General features: G+C 42.2%; 1 protein-coding gene across 3 annotated transcripts in view; it reads left to right on the top strand.

The window, feature by feature from the left end:
- Nucleotides 1-13867: 13867 nt before the first annotated feature.
- METTL9 (methyltransferase 9, His-X-His N1(pi)-histidine) overlaps nt 13868-22421 on the top strand; it is a 52254-nt gene continuing 43700 nt past the window's right edge. The window contains exon 1 of one of the 3 annotated variants that reach the window (XM_023728519.1): nt 13868-13962. In XM_023728519.1, the coding sequence (XP_023584287.1) occupies nt 13918-13962 (45 nt within the window). In that variant the 5' untranslated portion in view covers nt 13868-13917. Of the gene's footprint in view, nt 13963-15788; nt 16176-22421 lie in introns of those variants that run through there. The other 2 variants (XM_004373330.2, XM_012554650.2) reach the window with 2 other exon arrangements.

A 22421-nucleotide genomic window follows, 5' to 3' on the forward strand; every position in this document is an offset into this window, starting at 1 on the left:
CCTCTTCGAGGTTCTCTTTGTTGGTGTAAAGGAATCCAACTGATTTTTGTATGTTTATCTTGTATCCTGAAACTTTGCTGAAATCTTCTATTGGTTCCAGTAGTTTTCTTGTGGATTCTTTGGGATTTTCTGTCTTATTGTTTAATACTTTAAAGAGGTCTTTTGCAGCATGTTTGCCCAATGCAATACATCCTTTGATTTCTTGACTGCTGCTTCCATGGGTAGTGGTTGTTGATCCAAGTAAAATGAAATCCTTGACAACTTCAATATTTTCTCCGTTTATCACAATGTTGCTTATTGGTTTAGTTGTCAGAATTTTTGTTTTCTTTATGTTGAGGTGTAATCCACACTGAAGGCTGTAGTCTTTGATCTTCATCAGTGAGTGCTTCAAGCCCTCTTCACTTTCAGCAAGTAATGTTGTGTCATATGTGTATCGAAGGTTGTTAATAAGTCTTCCTCCAATCTTGATGCCTGGTTCTTCTTCATATAGCCCAGCGTCTCGGATTATTTTCTCAGCATACAGATTGAATAAGTATGCTGAAAGGATACAACCCTGATGCTCACCTTTACTGATTTTAAACCATGCAATATCCCTTTGTTCTGTTCAGATGACTGCCTCTTGGTCCATGTAGAGGTTCTGCATGAGCACAAGTAAGTGTTCTGGAATTCCCATTCTTCACAATGTTATCCATAGTTTGTTATGATCCACACAGCTGAGTGCCTTTGCATAGTCAATAAAACACAGGTAAACATCTTTCGGTATTCTCTGCTTTCAGCCAAGATCCATCTGACATCAGCAATGATAGCCCTCGTTTCATGTCCTCTTCTGAGTCTAGCTTGAATTTCTGGCAGTTCCCCATTGCTGAACTGCTGGAACCATTTTTGGATTATCTTAAGCATAATTTTACTTGCATGTGATATTAATGATAAAACCCAAACCCACTGCCATCAAGTCGATTCCGACTCATTGTGACTCTGTAGGACAGAGTAGAATTGCCCTATAGAGTTTCCAAGGGTGTACATCTTTATGGAAGCAGACTGCCACATCCTTCTCCTGCAGAGCGGCTGCTGGGTTCGAACTGCCATCCTTTCAGTTAGCAGCCTAGTGCTTTAACCACCGTGCCACCAGGGCTCCCAATATTAATGATATTGCTCGATAATTTCTGCATTCCGTTGGCTTACCTTTCTTTGGAATGGGCACGTATACAGATCTCTTCCAGTCAATTGGCCAGATAAGCTATCTTCCAAATTTTTTGGCATAGACTAGTGCGCACTTCCTGCATTGCATCCATTTGTTGTAACATCTCAATTGGTATCCATCAATTCCAGAGCCTTGTTTTTTTGCCAGTGCCTTCAGTGCAGCTTGGACTTCTTTCTTCAGTGTTTTAGGTGCTTGATCATATGCTACCTCCTGAAATGGTTGAAGGTCGACCAATTCTTTTTGGTACAATGATTCTGTGTAGTCCTTCCATCGTCATCTTCTACTTTTTTTTAACACTGTAATTATTTTTCTAGTTTATTTGCCATTTTTTTGTAAATTTTATTTATTTTGTTGTTGTTGTTGAGGCTATACACAGCAAAACATACCCAGTTCAACAGTTTCTACCTGTACAGTTTGGTGGCATTGGTTATATTCTTCAAGTTGTACAACCATTCTCACCCTCCTTTTCTGAGTTGTTCCTCTCTCATTAACATAAACTCACCGCCCTCTAAGGTTCGTATCTAATCTTTTGAGTAGCTATTGTCAATTTGATCCCATATAGATAGTTCTTAAAAGAGCATAATGCTCAAAGCAGACATTTTTAACTAGTTAAGCTAAACTATTGTTCAGTTTTAAGATGACCTTCAGGGGATATTTTTGGTTTAAGGTTTAAAGATTATCTCAGGGCAGTAGTTTCAGGGGATTAACTCACCCTCCGTAGCTCCAGAAAGTCTTGAGTCCATGAGAATTTGAAATTCTGTTCTGCGTTTCCTCCCTTTTGATCAGGATTTGCCTATGGAATCTTTGATCAAAATGTTCAGTAATGGTAGCTGGGCACCATCCAGTTTTTCTGGTCTCATGGCAAAGGAGGCAGTTGTTCATGGAGGCTGTTAGCCACACATTCCATATCCTCCTTCTATTCCAGACTCTCATTCTTCCTCTGTTGCTCCAGGTAAATAGAGACCAATTGTGCCTTGGATGGCTACTTGCAAGCTGTTAAGACCCCAGGCACTACGCAACGAACTAGGAGGTAGAAGAGAAGCACTAAACACATTATTAGGCCAATTAACTAAGATTTCCCATGAAACTATGACCCTAAACCTCCAAATCCCATGGTATTTGTTGTACATAAGCAGCCTCAGCAGCTACTCTTTTTGTTGTTGTCATTGTTGTAAATATATCTACTGCACAACTTTTGCCAATTCAACTTTTTACAGGTGTGTAACTTATTAACAGCGATTACAATAAATCGGCTGTACAACCCTACCTGTAATCAATGTGATTTTTCCATCACTGTTAACCAGCCCACCTCCCCTCCCCTTTCCCCTTCCCTGGCACCCTTGGTAACCACTAATAAACTTGGTCTCTGTACATATGTCTATTCTTGTCTTTTTATATAATGAACTCATACAATATTTGTCCTTTTGTGATTGGCTTATTTCATTTAGCATAATGTCTTCAAGCTCCAGCCATACTATAGCATGTATCAAGACTTAATTTCTCCTACTGGCTGAGTAATATTCCATTGTGTGTATGTACCACATTTTGTTTTATCCATTCATCTGTTGATGGGCATTTAGGTTGTTTCCACCTTTTGGTAGACAAGAATTATCTTAGGTGAAGGGAAGGACAACACACACTACGGGAGAAGTCAGCATGACTGGACTAAACCAAAAGCTAAGAAGTTTCCTGAATACAACCAAACACTTCAAGGGACAGAGTAGCAGGGGCGGAGGTCTAGGGACCATGGTTTCAGGGGACATTTAGGTCAATTGGAATAACAAAGTTTATTAAGAAAATGTTCTGCATCCCACTTTGGTGAGTGGTGTCTGGGGTCTTAAAAGCTAGTGAGTGGCCATCCAAGATGCATCAATTGGTCCCAACCCAACTGGAGCAAAGGAGAGTGAAGAACACTAAAGACACAAGGAAAGTATTAGCCCAAGAGACAGAAAGGGCCACATAAACCAGAGATTCCATCAGCCTAAGACCAGAATAATTAGATGGTACCCGGCTACCACCAATGACTGCCCTGAAGGGAACACAACAGAGAGTCCCTGATGGAGCAGGAGAAAAGTGGAGTGCAGAATTCAAATTCTAGTAAAAAGACCAGACTTAATGGTTTGACTGAGACTGGAAGGACTCCAGAAGACATGGCCCCCGGACTCTCTGTTAGCCCAAAACTAAACCATTCCTGAGGCCAACTCTTCAGACAAAGATTAGACTGGACTATAAGACATAAAATGTTACTCGTGAAGAGTGTGCTTCTTAGCTCAAGTAGATACATGAGACTAAACGGGCAGCTCCTGTCCGGAGGTGCGATGAGAAGGCAGAAAGGGACAGGAGCTGGTTGAATGGACACGGGAAATCTGGGGTGGAAAGGAGGAATGTGCTGTCACAGTATAGGGAGAGCAACCAGGGTCACATAACAATGTGTGTATAAATTTTTGTATGAGAAACTACCTTGAATTGTAAACTTTCACTTAAAGCACACACACACACACACACACACACACACACACACACACACACACAAAGAAGTGGAGCCTGTCGAAAGCTGGTGATTGGGAACCCAAGGTCAAGAAGGGAGACTGATGACATGTCATGGGGTTGCTAACCAATGTCACAAAGCAGTATGTGTAATAATTGTTTAATGAAAAGCTAGTTCTGTAAACCTTCATCTAAAGTACAATAATAAAAAAAAATAGACGTTTACATACTTTATATTAACGTATATATTGCTTCTGCTGAGGATCTCTTCTTCATTTCCTCCCTTCGGAGCCATGTTGCAAAGTCCCTATTTAGAGCAAGATTCTGAAGTATATATACCTGGCATGGCCCAGGAAACTGCACTGTTAATTAGCACCACGGATGCTAGTGATCTGAGGACTGCTGAGAAACACTAGGAGGCAGTAGAGCATTGTGGTGAAGAACGTAGGTCCTGAAATCAGACTGCCTAGTTGAAAATCCTGCCTCAACCATTTGTTTGCTGTGCAATGGAAACTTTCTGTGCCTTGGAGTCTTCTTCTGTAAAAAAGGGATAATAATAGTATCAAACTCATTAGATTGTTGTGGGGATTAAATGAGACTACCTATGTAATATACCTAGCGCTACATCTGGCACCTAGTATGTGCTGCTATTGTTGTTAGTACGTGCGTGGTACTGTTGCAGTGCTGGTGTCGGAGGCCCTCCTTCTTGGAGAGTGGGTCGATAGCAGAGACCTAGAATTTCATGGCGTAGACGTACGTCTGTTTGCATTATCAGTTCTAGAGTTCTTTTTTGCCCAAGTGCTTCACAGTGGGCTGGATAAGCCTCACTCTATGAAACAGAACAAGGAGGAGGTGATGAATATGGAGGAATGAGAAACGCGAGGATTTTGATTTCAAGTCACAAGAAGCTGACTTGTCAAGCACACGACTCTAGAAACAGAAGATTGTCTCCACTTAGGAATTTTGTCTCAGGTATGTACTATTTGTAGTGAGTGATTTCCCGTTTTATGGAGTGTTAAAGAACTCTGAATTTGCAAGATTTGTTTTTAAAGTGTGGAAAATATAGAAAATTATACTACTTCTCTTGTGTTCTATGTAAATACAGATATATTAGCATTTGGAAAAAGATCCACAGAGTTCCTAATTCACTCAAGAAAGCAAGCAGGTGAAGGAACAGATCCTGTAACTAGAAGGACCTTAAGAACCTTTGAGCCAGGTCCACGCCCTTAAGCACAGGTGGTCTTTGTTAATTACCATTTTTATAGACAAGATAGTTGAGATTACATGATTTTTCAAGGTCACAGGGAAAGTATTGGAGAAGTAATTAGAATCTGGGTGTCTTGCCTCCTGGTGTAAATGTTCACCCTGTTTTGGGGGATGAGATGAGGGCTGGCTAACTGACCTGGGGAGGGAGGGCTGGAAGCGTGTGATGGGGCAAAACAGACCTCGAAAGAGAACCACCTGCATAATTGAAGAATTTGGGAAAGCTCTCATTCCTATCCATTTTTTCCTCACTTTTTAGGCAAGTGATGCCTGATATCTCTTGGGGGAAGGAAGGCTGACTTTTCATCTTCACAGCTCCCATAAGTAGCACTATATGAGTAAATCAATCATTGTTTGAGGTTTTGCAAGTCCAGAAATTTGACATGTTGGCACATTGAGAATGGATTCATCTCTCACAGGCAGATTAGCATGGACCAAACTCACAACCCTAGTGGTGTAGTGGTTAAGAGCTTCAGCTGCTAACCAAAAGGTCGGCAGTTCGAATCCACCAGGTGCTCCTTGGAAACCCTATGGGGCAGTTCTACCCTGTCCTATAGGGTTCCTATGAGTTGGAATCGACTTGACGGCAACGGGTAAACTCACAACCACTGTAAAAAAATAAAAAACTCAAAACCTATTTAGAAATTTACACTGAGAAACTATAACTATCAATTAAGCAGATACTTTTTTTTTCTTCCATCAGCACATTCCCACCCTATATAAACCAAACGAAACCCATTGCTGTCGAGTTGAGTCCAACTCATAGCGACCCTATAGGACAGAGTAGAACTAACTACCCCATAGGGTTTCCAAGGAGCGACTGGTGGATTCGAACGGCTGACCTTTTGGTTAGCAGCCTGAACTGTTAACCAGTGTACCACCAGGGCTCCCCTCACCCTGTATAAATGATGTAGTAAGCATGGAATGAGGGACATGGCAATTTAGGATGATGTCACAGAGCCTATATAAAACGGACACATTCATCTCCATCCATGAGGAAGAGACATGCTGTCATGATCCAACACTCATGTCTGTGGACCAGGGTACTGTCTCCTGGGGTGGCGGTGGAGATCGCTACCCAAACTGGCCTCTGTGTTTCCATTTCCTATGTCTTCATGGCTGATCCCACTCCTCCTCACCATTCACCCAGTGATCTACTGTTTCTGTAAATATGTTATTACCTTTCTTCAGTCAATTTTCAGTCAAGTCTTGACCTGGGACCCGCCTTTTTTAAAGGTGACTTTGCATCTACTTGTTCTGATCCATTATTTGTATGCTTTTAAAAAGTGTGATTTGTCAGACCGAAATCTCATTTCCCTATTTCCAGGGTTTTCTCTGGACACTTTTATGATCGACTCCAAGTATCTCATACCATGTGAAAAAGTCCTGACTTAATCTTTTTTTTTCTTGAAACAGACTTAAACAAATGCGTCAAAAATATAACTTATTCCTGATACTTGTGTCTGAACAGATATAAGTCCTTAATAGATCAAAAGAGGAACGTCTGGTGGATTTGAACTGCTGACCTTTTGGTTAGCAGCCAAACTCTTGACCACTGTGCTACCACGGCCCCTAACAAATGTTAGGTGTCCTCAAATATGACGTGATTTGCCATCTGTCAAGGTGAAAATATGCTCATGTTTATGCTGCTGTTTAGAGTATAATAATGGAGCAATTCTAGCACATGAATCAAACAGGGAGTTGGAGATTCTAAATTGAATCCATTGTACTATCAAACCCTACTAGGATAACCTAGATTTTTTTTTTCCTGAAGACTTATTCCATTGAGTAATCTTGGTGATCATTGTAGATGTGGTGAAAATTATCCATAAATATGTCTCCTTATGAAAGCAAAAAGGAGCCCTGGTGGCACAATTGTTAAGTGCTTGACTGCTAACTGAAAGGTCGGTGGTTTGAACCCTCTAACGGCTCAGTGGGAGAAAATACCTGGCAATTTGCTCCTGCGAAGATTACAGCCTAGGAAACCCTATGGGGCAGTTCTACTCTGTGCTACAGGGTCACTCTAAGTCAGAACAGACTTGACAGCATACGACAAAAATATGAAAGGAAAACACTTCATATAAATAACCTAAAGCAATTTGTTTAAATTGTAAGATGTCTGTTGGAAAAGCGACAAATTTGGCCCCAATGTCATTTATAGTGTGGGTTATAAAACAAGATTTTTCCTGGAAGGTGAACAGACAGTTCTATATGCACAAATAACAAACTACACTTTAGTGAGGTTCCTGAGCAAAGTCAACTTTTTTTTTTCCTTTCCATTTTTTGGAGAGGCGGGTGCAGGAGGGGTAAGAGGGAATCTAAGTTCTGCTGGCTAAGCAGCAAAATGTTTATGGTGGGGAAAAGCTGTTAGCCTCTAATGCCTCCTGCTGTCCTATCTAAAACGTTTTCAAAAGACTTGAGTAGAGAAAGGTAATAAACTTAGAAATGAAGTTTCTGTTGTAGAATAAGTTAATAGAATCACTGTTTTCGGTATGACTTTGTCAGTTTTAGGCGACTGTATGAAAGAAAGAACGCTTGGTAAAGGGAGACCAGGACAGGAGAAAAACAACCAGGGGGTCCCGTGATGCTGAGGTTTGGGCTGTCTAAGAGCTGAATGCGTTTTCTCTGATGTAATGGTTTGTGCAGACAATACATTTAAGGAAAATCCTAGGCTCGGTTGTAAAACAAGCTCAGATTAGCTGTGGCTATTCAAAAAGCAATCAGGTTTCACCAGAGAAGGGAGATTGTCCTGATTTTCAGGTTGGCTGATTGCTCAAGTGTCCTCTTTTGTAAATGAATCCTTCCTTATTTTCTGACCAGTTTCTGGTTGTGCAAAAATAAAATAGTGGCCTTCTTTGAAGGAGCTGTGGTGGCGAAAGGTGGGTGGTTCGAACCTACCAGCTGCTCCGTGGGAAAAGATGTGGCAGTCTGCTTCCGTAAAGATTTACAGCCTTGGAAACCCTATGGGGGCAGTTCTGCTCTGTTCTGCAGGGTCGCAATGAGTTGGAATCAACTCGATGGCAATGGGTTTCGGGCCTTCTTTCATGCCAGCAGAGATATGGTTCTGTGGTATGTTACACACACTCTTTTTTAAATTTTTTCCCGTACAAAAATTTATACGTACATTGTTATGTGACTCTAATTGCTCTCTCCACACGTGACAGCACACTCCTCCTTTCCACTCCTATTCCCCATGTCCATTCAACCAGCTCCTAACCCTCCCTGCCTTTCCATCTCACCTCTGGACAGAAGCTGCCCGTTTCATCTCTTGTATCTACTTGAGCTAAGAGGCACACTCCTCACGAGTATCACTTTATGTCCCACAGGCTAGTCCAATCCCTGTCTGAAGAGTTGGTCTCGGAAATTGTTTTAGTTCTGGGCTGATAGAGAATCCAGGGGCCATGCTTTCCGGGGTTCCTCCAGTCTCAGTCAGACCAGCAAGTCTGGTCTTCTTACTAGAATTTGAGTTCTGCACCCCACCTTTCTCCTGCTCCATTTGGAACTCTCTGTTGTGTTCCCTGTCAGGGCGGTCATTGGTGGTAGCTGGGCACCATCTAGTTCTTCTGGTCTCATGCTGATGAAGTCTCTGGTTTATGTGGCCCTTTCTGTCTCTTGGGCTAATACTTTCCTTGTGTCTTTGGTGTTCTTCATGCTCCTTTACTCCAGGTGGTTGGGACCAATTGATGCGTCTTAGATGGCCGCTTGCAAGCTTTTAAGACCCCAGATGCCACTCACCAAAGTAGGATGCAGAACATTTTCTTAACAAGCTTTGTTATGCCAGTTGACCTAGATGTCCCCTGAAAGCATGGTCCCCAGAACCCTACCCCTGCTACTCTGTCCCTCAATGTGTTTGATTGTATTCAGAAAACTTCTTAGCTTTGGTTTAGTCCAGTTGTGCTGACTTCCCCTGTAGTGTGTGCTGTTCTTCCCTTCACCTAAGATAATTCTTATCTACTATCTAGTTAGTAAATAACCCTCACTCTCCCTCCCCATCCTCGTAACCATCAAAGAATGTTTTCTTCTGTGTTTAAACCTTTTCTTGAGTTCTTATAATAGTGGTCTTATACAATATTTGTCCTTCTGTACACACTATTTAAGGTCATGTACACTTACATATATGCATCTTTTGTCTACTATAAAGTATTCAGATGTTAAGTTTTAAAAGCTTTCTCATTGTATAGTGCAATTTTTCCTTCTATTTTATGTAAACAAGAGATTTGAATGTTTTATAATCACAGAATAGAGAGGCTTTATAGTTTCAAAATAAGTATATCAAAACATAGTGGGTGAGGTTACATAGACAGTTGGGTGAAAGGAAGCAGCCATTCATAAGACCAAACACGCGCACACACACACACACACACACGCGCGCACGCGCACGCGGGCACACACACAAGACAGCAATTAAGAGGCCAAGGATAGGGATGTTTTGAAAGTGTCCTTAAAAAAAAAGATGAAAGAAGATCTTAGGACCTTTGAAAATGTCCCAGAAACTGAGAAAACAACAGCTTTCCTTCTTTTTTATCAGTACTCTGACTCATAAACCTGCTATTAGAAGGACCTTACGTGGCTGAAATATATATATATGTGTGTGTTTGTGTGTGTGTATGTACATATGAAGCCCTGGTGTCGCAGTGGTTAAGAGCTCGACTGCTAACCAGAAGGTTGGCAGTTTGAATCCACCAGTTGCTCCTTGGAAACCCTATGGGGCAATTCTACTCTGTCCTATAGGGTTGTTACGAGTTGGAATTGACAGCAATGGTATATATATATATATACACACACGTACATATATATATAAGTAAATATGTTCCCTTAAGTAGTCTAAATTATTTTATGTGGAGATTTCTTTTAAGGATCCCAGAAGCAATCCTTTATATGTACAACGTAAGTACAAAGATGGCTGGTTTTATAGGTAGAGAAACTGGATCACAGGGAGGTCAATTGAAATAGTAAATTTCCTTAAAGTATATCAAATGACTTTTGCTTGTACCACTATCAGTTAGAATTAATCCATTTATTTATGATCCATCATGTTCAAACCCTTAATATCATGACAACAGCTTGTCTTAAAAAAGGACAACTTAAGTGGCATACAAAAAATATATATATAAATGCCTAATTTGTACAATTATGTTTGAGAAACTGATTTGTTCAGTGGAGACTAGAATTTAGTTAAGCATTAGGTTGAAGGACTCTCCTTCATGGAATTTGTCTTGAATGAGACTAAGTTTAAAGTAGATGGCTGCTCACCTCTGGGACTGCTTACGTAGCTTGTCTAAAGAGAGCAAGGTTCCATTCTGCCTTTTAGTTCAATGGTAAAAATCATGGCTACTACTGAGAACCACTGGGCACTGTGCTAGTGGCTATACAGAACTTACCTCATTGCGTCTTCTCCAAAACTCCATGAATGCATGTGAAGCACATCATGATTCTTCACATCTCAGAAGATACAGACCTTATTTCATTTAGTCTTCTTCAAAACTCCGGGAATGCATATGAGGCACACCTGGATTCTTCACGTCCCAGAAGGCTTTGAGGAACACCCTATTACTATTGTCACAATTATAGGGTGCACCTGCAGCTCAGGAGGAACTTGTGCAACTTGGAAGCTCTCCACCTTAGCAATGGGGTGTCCAAATGAGGACCACAAAGCCACACTTCCTCAAGACAGCTTTCCCTGAACACCCCACGCTCACCCGAAACTAAGTCAGTTTCCTCTGTGACAAGTTCTAACACATCTACTCCTCCTTTCTAGCACTCAGCAATGTGTAATTATATATTTATTGTGTGATTACTTGGTCTGACAGGCCTTCCTACTAGACAGTAAGGTCTATGAGGGTAAGGCGTTGTGTTTGTTTTGCTTTCCACTCCCCTAAGTCCAGTGCCTAGTGTATTGTATGTACTCAAATATTTATTGAATAAATGAAAATGGTATTTCTTTGTCTTTCTACATTATTCCTGACATAAATGGAAACGGGTCCGAGATTGCCATGGGAGAGACACTGGGGGTTGGGAAGGGTCTGTCAGCAGGAGAAATGTCATGGCTGGCACAGAGGGAGACAAATGAGCAAGCTGGGAAGAGTTTGATATATCAGCAAGGGAAAGACTTTCCTACTAAAAAGATAGGCTGACAGCAAACAGCTTGAATTTGCTGCCTGATTTTGTGATTTCAAGTTTGAGTGTTTTATAGTTTTGGGTTTTATATTCCTGACTCCCACTCTCATACTCACTCTCCTTGGTTTGAAATCTCCAGGCAGGGGTCTGGGGATGGACACATGACGAGGAGAAGCTACCATCATGGGTTCTGAGGATATTTTATGGAGGATAAATTCGCAGAGGCTACAGTCACGTTAGGACTGAACAGCCGTATTATAATAACCTTAGTTAGCTGTTCTACAGTTTATGAAGCTTTCAGATCATTGGATTCTCACAGACATATTGTGAAGTAAGCAACTCAGGATCCTGACCCTCATTTTATAAGTGAGGAAACAGGTTCAGAAGAGGTTGATTTATCCAAGTTAAAGGGAAAACAGGAACAAATTAACGCATTTTTGAGTGCGTACGGTGTGTTGAGGCACTGTCTTTATATGAAGAATATATAATTTAATCCTCACAATATCCTCATGAGATAGGTAACCATTGTTATCCCCATTTTACAGATGAGGAAACTAAGACCTGGTGAGATTAAGTAATTTGCCTCAAATTGCATAACAAAGAAGTGTAGTACCAGGCTTCAAAAACAGGTGGTTTGAAAGATTAGACAGGTCCATAAAACAAAACAAGATTAAATGGGCTCACTAGCCCAGGAGCAAGGACGGGGAAGGCAGGAAGGGACAGTAAAGCTGGCAATGGGGAACCCAATGTCGAGAAGGGGAGAGCGTTGACACGTCATGGGCTTGGCAACCAATGTCACAAAACAATATGTGTATTTATTATTTAATGATAAACTAATTTGCTCCGTAAACCTTCATCTAAAGCACACACACACACACACACACACACAAAAAAAAAAAAAAAACCCAAAACAAATAAACCAAAAAACCAGGTGGTCTGTCTCAAGAGCACAGGATAAACCACTACACTAACGAGTAGCCCTGGGAGATCTCCAATGGAGTATGCTGTGTTATCTGTACTTATTCTATACCAAAAAAACCCGTTGCCATCAAGTCAGTGCTGACTCATAGTGACCCTATAGAGACCCTAAAAAAAAAAAACAAAAACTAAACCTGTTGCCATCAAGTTGATTCCGACTCATACCGACCCTGTAAGAGATGAGAACTACCCTATAGGGTTTCCATGGAGCAGCTGGTGGATTCAAACTGCTGACCTTTTGGTTAGCAGCTGTAGCTCTTAACCATAGGTCTTTTTAACTCCTGGTTCAATGCGGCCTACTTCATGCTGCACTTTTTAGCTGTTTATAGTTTCACCTTGACTTCGAATTTGTCAGAGCCACAGTGATGTGACTTGCATATGACTGAAATTATATTAGCTAAATTCAAATAAAAATCCTGTTGTTGTTGTGTGGTGTCGAGTCCATTCCAACTCATAGCAACCCTGTATGACAGAGTAGACTGCCCAGTAGGGTTTTCTTGGGTATAATCTTTATGGAAGCAGATTGCCAGGTCTTTCTCTCACAGAGCAGCTGCGTAGGTTTGAACAACCTTTCACTTAGTAGCTGAGAGCTTAACCGTTTTGACACCAGAGCTCCTTAAAAATCCCCTACACTTAACTAATTTTATTTTTTGGAGGTGCCCATTGCTTAAAGAACACAGCTATTGAATACATTGGGGTAAACTTGCACCTTTCTGTGACACGTCACAAAACATTATTAAGAAGCATAAAAAAAAAATCTGGGGCTTCCTAGGGGAGGGTAGCGTGTTCCTTTTTGGAACATGGAAGTTCCATGTTGGGAACCCTCCCAGACCTCCCACTATGTGTCTCTTCATTTGTATCCTTTTTGTTATAATAAAACTGTAATCACACATCTGGATAATTGCTCCACTCTGTGGATTCTGGGTGGAGGCCCCTGAGGCCTGCACATCAGCCTGGCCTTGGAGACCCACTGGGATGGCAAACCCTCTCCCTCAGCTCTGGGTGGCCCCATTCTTCTGGTACACCTGAGTGGTGACCCCACCCCTTTGGCGTCAGGTGGCTTAGTTTTTCTGGCCCACTGACAAAGCAGCCCCCGCCCCTTCAACTTTGGTTGGTGGCCCCCTTAGCTGGTGTCAGAACAGAATTGGTAATAAATTGATTTGGCTCAATCTACATCCCCCCCGCCACACACACACAGAGACAAATCTAAGGCCATGAACACATGATGATATGAGTTTTTTTCAGACCATCATCCCCTCAGGGAGATAGCAAGACCAACAGTGACCACCATGTTTGGTATACTGTATTTGGTATACTGTACAGATCCATATCTCTCACCCTTTGGGTTCTCTTAACATTGCACACTTTGCACTTGAAAACAGAACAGGAAAATGCCATAACTTGTAGTTTAAGAAAGAAAAAAAAAAAAAAAGCCCTTCTGTAGAATTCTAGATAGGAAAGTAATCCAGTCAAAATTTTAGCCTGTGTGCAGGGCTGTGACCCAAGGTTTCCACCAACTAAAGGCCAAGCTAGACACCTGAGCTCCTGGTCAGGAGGGCAGTGAGGGGTGGCTGGCACACAGAAGGTGTCAGCTATGTGTCTTTTGAATATCACTGACTGAATTTCAAAGCCAAGTTAGAAAGGATATTGGTTCACCTTTGGCTTTTGGGTGTTATCTGTGCGCCTTTCCCTCTCCATTATGGATAATTGAGGTTTTAATATACAGTGACATTCCAGTAGATGAAGGAAGGGGGCAGTCTCTGAGGATCATCTGAACTTCTGCTTAGTGTATTTACTCTTGCTGTTTTCCTTCCTCCTCATTTGTAATTCAGGAGGCTCTCTGAACAGAGAGAGACAGCGAGGCTTCTTAGATGGATCGAAGGACCAAGAACTGGGATACCAGGTTCTATGATAAGGTCTGCTATTGAATTTGCTCTGCTACCTTTAGGCAAATCATTTGAATCACACTATACTTTGGTTTCTTCCTGTGCTTGCTAAGTGTAAATAACATGCATTTGAGTATCTTGTGATTATTAGAGAGTATTTTAAATGTGTAGGCGGTCTATAGTTCTAGGCTGGCTGCTCAGGTATGAAGCAAAAATCTGCTCGTTTGAGATGCTGGGCTTCTTGGGAGTCAACTGACCCCAAACCCTTCAGGCTAGAGCAGCATCTAGCTGCTTCTTGTTCATTTGATACATTTTGTGTCTCTTGAGTTGCAGTGCAGCAGGCTTACTCTATAGTTGGGGGGCATACCTTTTTCTTTTCTCCTTTGTCTTCAGAAATAAAACATGCCATGAAAAGGTGAAGGCTTTCTTTTGGCACTGATCCCAAGAGACAGGAGGGAGAGGTGACACAGTAAGCAAACTGAGTTATTTGGACTTGCTACTATAGCTCCTTTTTGATGACTTGAGCCAGGACCACTAGGGGTTTGAACTAGATTTAGTAAGGTGGAGGCTCTTTGGGGTTTTGGCAGGAAGCAGTCAGGGAGTACACAGAACTGGAAAGAGAGAACGAAGTACCTCTCCACGGCACCCTTGTTTTGTTAGAGCCTATGTAACATTAGGTAACAAGATGTCCATCTTAGTGAAATGTGCCAAGCTGAGATTCTTAGAAGCTAACAGAAATATTTGTGGGTAAGGAACGATTTTGTTTCTCATCAGTTGATCACCCCACCACTGTTCCAGAAATGAAAAGCTCTGAAGGGCAATATGGAATTGACTGAAAAGTTTGTTTCTTTTGTTTTGAACTAAAATAAAGTGTATTTATATTATTTCTGGTTCAGTTAAAAGCATTTTCTAAACCGACAAACCTAAGGCAGCGTTATTAAAGTTACGAGGACTCATGAAATGTTACTTAGTTGCAGCTTGAGTAGCAGCAGGAAGAACGTTAGGCACAGGAACACAGTGTAACCCTTCAGTTTTGAGACGTTGCTAACTCTCTCCGTCCTATAAATGATCAAAGAAACATCCAGGTAAATACTGCTCCCAGAGCTTCGTTCGCCTAAGACTGTTCCAACTTCGGTCTGTGAGTTCAAGGAAGGAGCAGCCAGAGACGCTAATTTGAGGTCTTCATCCTTGGGCAGAGTCATCAACACATCAAAACGTTACTTGCAGGTGCCCCAGCTGCAGAAGCTTTTAACAAAGGCAGAGCTTTCCCTGACGCCTCTTAGAAACACGTAGCCAGCAACTGGCCAGGCTTGGGAGAACCGGTGGTGGTGGTGGTGGGGCTGTTCTCTTCCCTAGATTCCTGTCTGCTTTGCAGCTCTGAGAAGCGAGGTGAAGAACCTTGGAATAGGGTTCTGGCTTGTCGGCTCGTAGCCGTGCTCTTAACAGTTAAGAACTAGCGTCGTTTGTCCCTGGGAAAGACTTGAGTCTGAACGTTTGGACGCGCGAAAGCGATGAGACCCGCCCCCGGTCAATCTGCTCAACAAAGTGCAGGCTCTTCCTGGGGGTGGGATGAGGAGCCCATTGGCAACGACCAGAGGTCCTGCAAGCACTGCCTTGGAAGGAGAAGAGGCTTCAGTTACCGCCTTCGGAAGTGAGCTCACCTCCCCTAAAAAATTTAAATCGTCTCCGCCATTACGTGGAGCCGCGGCAGAGACGGCAGGCGGGGGCGCGCGCCAGGCGAATGCGCGCTCTCTTTGTCCCGCCTCCCAGCCGTCCTACCGACTAGAGCAAGGGAGCGCGCTCCGGAGAGAGCGCGCCCCAGCAGCTTGTACTTGCTCCGGGTGGAAACTGGCGCCGTGGGCGGCGGCGTTCCGCGGGCGGAAAGGAAGGAGGCGGTGGGAAGGCTGTGCGCTGGCCGCTCCTCCCCGCCCCCTTGCCTCGGCCCTGGTGGGGCTGGATGGGCAAGTTGAGCGCGATGGCTCGAGCCCTGGCGGTGGCGGTGGTGGCCGGAGGCGGCGGCGCCTCCTCCTCCTCGCCCCGGCGCCGGCGGTGATCGGAGTGAGCGGCTGCGGCCCCCAATGAGACTGTTCGCGGGCTGGCTGTGCCTGAGCCTGGCGTCCGTGTGGCTGGCGCGGAGGATGTGGACGCTGCGGAGTCCGCTCACCCGCTCCCTGTACGTGAACATGACGAGTGGCCCAGGCGGGCCGGCGGCGGCCGCGGGCGGCAGGAAGGAGAACCACCAGGTACGGGGCCCAGGCCCGGGCTGGAGTCGGGATCGGGGCTGGGGAGTGGCGGCCGGGCCTTCCCGCGCTCGGCCCGGCTATTGTGCCGAGCGGCGCGGCGAGAGTGAGGCCGGGCCTTCGCTCCGCCGCCCGGCCCCTCGGAAAGTTTTCCCCGCGACTTCCCCGCCGGGCGCCGGCCCTGCGAATCGCGGGCGCCCGGCTCTGGCCCCGCGGCGCCTTTTGTTTCCCCGCGCGGGCGGAGAACGGCTTCCCCTTCCCCCTCCCGGGGCCCGAGCGTGGGCGCCGGGGAGCCCTGCATTGTTCCCGGGTACCCGGGGGTGATTGCAGAGGTTCGGCCCCTCGGTGTCTGCTCCCGGCGGCAGGACGCGAGGAACTTTGGGGCTGGTGGGTGGCGAGAGGCACCTATCTGACAGGGAGGCCTGAGATTTAAAAGACTAGACCAAGCCCGTTATCCAGGACAGCCTTCATAACCCCCGAATAACAAAACGAAAAGCCGGTCCCTGTTTTTGTCGAGTTGAATCTCTGAACATTCAAAGGGTCATAAGAAATTTAAACGTGCATCGTGAGCCGCTTAACTCTCCGGGCTTATTCGGGTGACATTTTCCCTCAGCGCTTAAAAATGTGTTTGAAAGGTCCTCACGCCCATCCTACTGAACCGTCCCCTCCTACCTAAGAGAGATGTCCTTTAAACTTCGATTTAGGTATCTGACCGGAAAGATATGTATAGAGGAAAATGATGTAAGCTATTACAGGAAAGGTTTTTAAAACAGAACCGGGCAGGACTGAATTCTTTGTAAGAGTTGTAGTTGTGCATCGTGAGCGATGCGATACGATCGGTTACCATCTTATTATTCCCTCCAGTTTTGTACCATTGAAAAGAAGAATGCGCAGGTCAGCAGTAGAATTAAGAGTGAAATATTTTGTATTTAACTTTACTTAAGTTTGCGCTTAGCCTTACATTCGTTTAAAAGAGGGTTTTGGACTCTGCCAGAAAGTTGACTCATAGTAGCTTGCATTTATAGTACATTTTACCTGTTCCCCGTATCATCTTGTGTATTGGTCATTTTCATAGATTTCTTATTTTTCTGTGTTACTTTTCTTATTCCAGGTGCTCAGAAAGTTTACACCAGGTTGATTTCACGTGCTTTAATGAAAATAAAGTTTATCTAGGAAGGAGATAAAGCAGTTTATTGAGAAAAGTAACATACAGTTTTGAGTAAGCAAATATTTGTACTGATGCTTTTTCTGTTTTAAGACATCCTAAATGTCTATAAAATTTTTGGTAAACCTCCATCTATCACAATTTGGTAGGTTATCAACTTCTATCGTATCATTTGGTGTGTACATAAAGTTAGTAGGCAATCTTAAGTGGTAAAACCATGTTAATTGCTTTGGATTTATTACTCTAGTTTATTTATTTATTTTTTTCCTAAATTTTGTTTTGTTGTTGTTGAGAATATACACAGCATAACACACCAGTTCAACAGTTTCTACATGTACAGTTTTGTGACATTGATTATGTTCTTCGAGTTGTGCAGCCAGTGTCACCCTCCTTTTCTGAGTTGTTCCTCCCTCTGACATAAACTCACTGCCTCCTAAGGTTCCTGTCTAATCTTTGGAGTTGCTATTGTCAGTTTGATCCCGTATAGATAGTTATTAAAAGAGCATAATGCTCAAGGCAGACCTTTTTTTACTAGTTAAGCTAATCTGTTGTTCAGTTTTAAGATGACTTCAGGAGGTATTTTTGGTTTAAGGTTTAAAGTTTATCTCAGGGCAATAGTTTCAGGGGTTCATCCACCTTCTGTGGTTCCAGAAATTCTAGAGACCATGAGAATTTGAAATTCTGTTCTACATATTCCTCCTTTTGATCAAGATTCTTCTATGGAATCTTTTATCAAAATGTTCAGTAATGGTAGTCGGGCACCATCTAGTTCTTCTGGTCTCATGGCAAAGGAGGCAGTTGTTCATGGAGTATGTTAACCACACATTCTATATCCTCCTCCTATTCCTGATTCTCATTCTTTCTCTCTTGCTTCAGGTGAATAGGGACCAATTATTGTGCCTTGGATGGCCACTTGCAAGCTTTTAAGACCTCAGGCACTACTTAACAAACTAGGAGGTAGAAGAGAAGCACCAAACGTTTTATTAGGTCAATTAACTGGGATGTCCCATGAAATCATGACTCTAAACCTCCAAACGAAGGAACCAAATCCCATGAGGTGTCTGGTTGTAGATAAACAGCCTCAGCAACTACTCTTTTTGTTGTTGTAAGTGTATCTATCACACAACTTTTTTTTTTCTATCACACAACTTTTGCCAGTTCATCTTTTTGCAGGTATATAACTTATTGACCGCAATTACAATAATCAGCTGTACATCTCTACCCTTAGTGCGATTTTTCCATCACTGTTCGCCCGCTTTTCCCCCTCCCTCCCGCCCCTGGTAACCACTAATACACTTTGGTCTCTATACATTTGCCTTTTCTTGTCTTTGTATAGGTGAACCCATACAATATTTGTCACTTTGTGATTGGTTTATTTCACTCAGCATAATGTCTTTAGGCTCCATCCATGCTGCCTTCATTTTTCGTACTGGCTGAGTAGTATTCCATTGTGTGTATGTACCACATTTTGTTTATCCATTCATCTGTTGGTGGACATTTAGGTTGTTTCCAGCTTTTGGCTATTGTGAATAATGCTGCAGTGAACGTTGGTGTACAAATCTCTTTTTGAGTCTCTGCTTTCAAGTCTTTTGGGTATATACCTAGGAGTGGAGTTGCTGGGTCATATGGTAGTTCTGTTTTTAGTTTTTTGAGGAACTGCCACACTGTATTCCACAACAGCTGTACCATTTTGCATTCCCACCAGCAATGGTTAAGGGTTTCAGTTTCCCCACATCCTCTCCAGCATTTGTTATTTTCTGTATTTTTTTTTAATCTTACCCATTCAGTTGTTATTAGGTGCCACTGAGTTGGTTCTGACTCCTAGTGACCCTATAGGACATAGGTTTTCCAAGGAGTGGCTGATGGATTTGAACTGCTGACCTTTTGGTTAACAGCTGAGCTCTTAACCACGGTGCCACCAGGGCTCCTTACCCATCCTAGTAGGAGTGAAATGGTATCTCACTGTGGTTTTGATTTGCATCTCTCTGATGGCTGATGACGCTGAGCATCTTTTCATGTGTTTGATGGCCATTTGAATGTTCTCTTTGGTGAAATTCTGTTCAAGTCCTTTGCCCATTTAATGGTTGGGTTATATGTGTCTTTGTTGTTAAGTTGTTAAAGGTTTATATGTATGTTGATTATTAGATTCTTGGTTTCTGAAGATATTCTCCCAGTTGGTAGCTTGTCTTTTCATTTTTTTGGTACAGTCTTTTGATGAACAAAAGTTTAATTTTTATAGGATTCCGTTTTTAGATTTTGTCTTCTGCTGTTTTTGTCCTTTTGTTATTATATTAGATAATCCATTGTTAAAAACTAGGCCTGACAGCATTGCCCCTGCTTTTTCTTCTAAGAATTTTACGATTTTAGCTTGTACATTTGGGTCCTTAATCCAGTTTTGAATTTGTTTTTGTGTATGGTATGAGGCATGGATCCTTCTTCATTTTTCTGCATGTGGAAATCCAGTATTGCTAACACTGTTTATTGAAGAGACTCTTTTTTCCCCATCGAATGGATTTAGTACCCTTGTCAAAAATCAGTTGAGTATGGATGTGTGGGTTTATTTATGGACTCTCAATTCTGTTCCATTGGTCTATGTGTCTAGTGTTATACCAGTACCAGGCTGTTTTGATTACTGTAGCTGTATACTGTGTTTTAAAATCAGGAGATGTGAGCCTCCCTGCTCTGTTCTTCTCTTTCAACATTGTTTTAGCTGTTCAGGGCCTCTTGCCATTCCGTATAAAGTTGAGGATTGGTTTTTCTGTTTCTGTAAAGAAGGCTGTTAGAATTTTGATCAAGATTTCGTTCAATCTGTAGATCGCTTTGGGTAGTATTGACATTTTAACAATATTAAGTCTTCCAGTCCATGAACATTGAACATCTTTCCATTTGTTTAAGTCTTTTTTAATCTCTTTCAGCAGTATTTTATAGTTTTCATGGTATAAGTCCTTCGTGTGCCTGGTTAGATTCATTCCTAGGTATTTTATTCTCTTAGTTGTATTGTAAATGGAATTGTTTCCCAAATTTCCCTTTCAGATTTCTCATTGCTGGTATACAGAAACTCAGCTGATTTTTGTTTATTGACCTTGCACCCTGCAACTTTGCTAAATTCCTCAGTTAGCTCTAGAAGTTTTCTTGTGAACTCTTTGGGTACTCTAGTTTATTATCAGAAACAGTAAAGTCACTGTACTGATAACTGTGCCATCAAAATGTTACATATCCATATGGAATATGGATAATGGTGTAGAATGACGAATTAGAAATGTCATTTTTAACAAACAATAGAAATAAGATCTTGGATGGGAAAAACAAAAAATGGCTTGTCTTGGAATTATGGTTAAGTCTCTTAGTTGTAGGTGTTTATTATAGCAGTTGCTGTGAATACCTCTACTTGATATGCTTTCAGTGAGCATAAAAGGATTGGATTTATTTTAAAATTTGAAAAACTGTTTAAGCAATTTGACTTTTGTGGAGTGTAGGTAGAATTATAGCTGTAGCCTCAGAATATCTCCTAACAGAGGAGAGGATACTTTCTCATTGTGTGTCTTTTTAAAGTTGTCTGTCAGGGTTCTATGGAAAATAAATACTGGTTTCAGATACCGTTCTGCTTCAGAGATACTCTGTGTATGTGCGCGTGTGTTTTAACCAGTTGCATTAGCAATTTGGCAGATGTCTCCATGGTGAAGGTTAATCTGGTGCTTTCTGAATTTTTAGGGAGAATTGCCTCTTAGAGTAATCAATCCAGACATTGTTTTGAGATAAATACATTCACATTATGAAAATTAATTGTCCATGAATAAAGATTAAAATGAACAAAAGATAAGTGCGTATGGAAACCGCAGCTAGATAAAGTAGGAGACTGTCCTCTCTGAGTAGGATTTGTTACTTGCTTTATAGTCCAAGATCCTGGTTTGCCTTAACCCACCCTTTTTTCCCCCTTCCAATTAATAGTTTTATAGAAGGTTTTCTGGTGTTCATTTGGATGTGTGGATTCCATAGCCAGCCACATCTGGTTGTTTTGGAGTTGTATGAAAGTAGGGTTATGGATTTGATTGAACCATATGTAGTCCAAGTTTTCCTTCTGGTTGTTTTATTAGGGAATTATGGTGGAGGATTCTGTTAAAAGAGAAGTTTTGGGCAATGTTCATTCATTAAAAATTGCTATTTAGTTAGTATAGCCTGGAGATGCAAGGCCCCTTTGGACTAAACCAGACACATTGCTGTCGAGTCAGTTCCAACTCATAGCGACACTATAGGACAGAGTACAACTGCTCTTTATGGTTTCCAAGGCTGTAAATCTTTACAGAAGCAAACTCGACATCTTTGTCCTGTGGAGCAGCTGGTAGGTTCGAACCGCCGACCTTTTACTTAGCAACTGAGTGATTAACCACTGCACACCAGGGCTCCTTTTCCTTTGGGCAATGGCAGCTCTTAAACCATAGTAACAGCATCATTTTAATAAATTATCTCTCATTTTGGGCAGCCGAGAAGCAGGGGGCTTCTCTTGGAGCAGGGATATGGCCTGCAGGCCAAATTTTGCTTGCCAGCTTTTCCTACAGCCTGTGAACTAAGAATGGTTTTTCTTTTTAAACGGTTGTAAAAAAAAAAAAAAATCAGAACAGTGTTTTGTAACACTTGCAAATGTCATATATGAAATTCAGATTTCTGGGTCCACAAGTAAAGTTTTATTGGGACGCAGTCACATGCATTCATTTACGTGTTACCTGTGGCTGCTTTTGTGCTACAGTGGCAAAGCTAAGAAGTTGCAACGGAGAGTGTATGGCTGTAAGCCTAAAGTATTTACTCTCTGGCCCTTTACAGAAAAAGTTTGCCAAACCTGCCTTAGAAGTTTTCCAAGAGGAAATTCCCAGCTTGTTTAATCAGCAGCATATTCTTAATCACATGGCTCATTGGGGAGAACTAGAGCAAGGCAGTGAGAAACTAGTAGATGTCACTTTTCAATATGAAAAACAACTGTGAACTTAAAAAGAAAACAACAAAAAACTTTGAATCAGCTCTTTCTGATGCATTGCCCGTGTGCTTAAAGTTAATGCAGCTGTTAAGGAGTTTTGAAACTTGCAAGGATT

Source organism: Trichechus manatus, unplaced genomic scaffold (genome assembly GCF_000243295.1).
Source record: "Trichechus manatus latirostris isolate Lorelei unplaced genomic scaffold, TriManLat1.0 scaffold00024, whole genome shotgun sequence".
Taxonomy (NCBI): domain Eukaryota; kingdom Metazoa; phylum Chordata; class Mammalia; order Sirenia; family Trichechidae; genus Trichechus; species Trichechus manatus.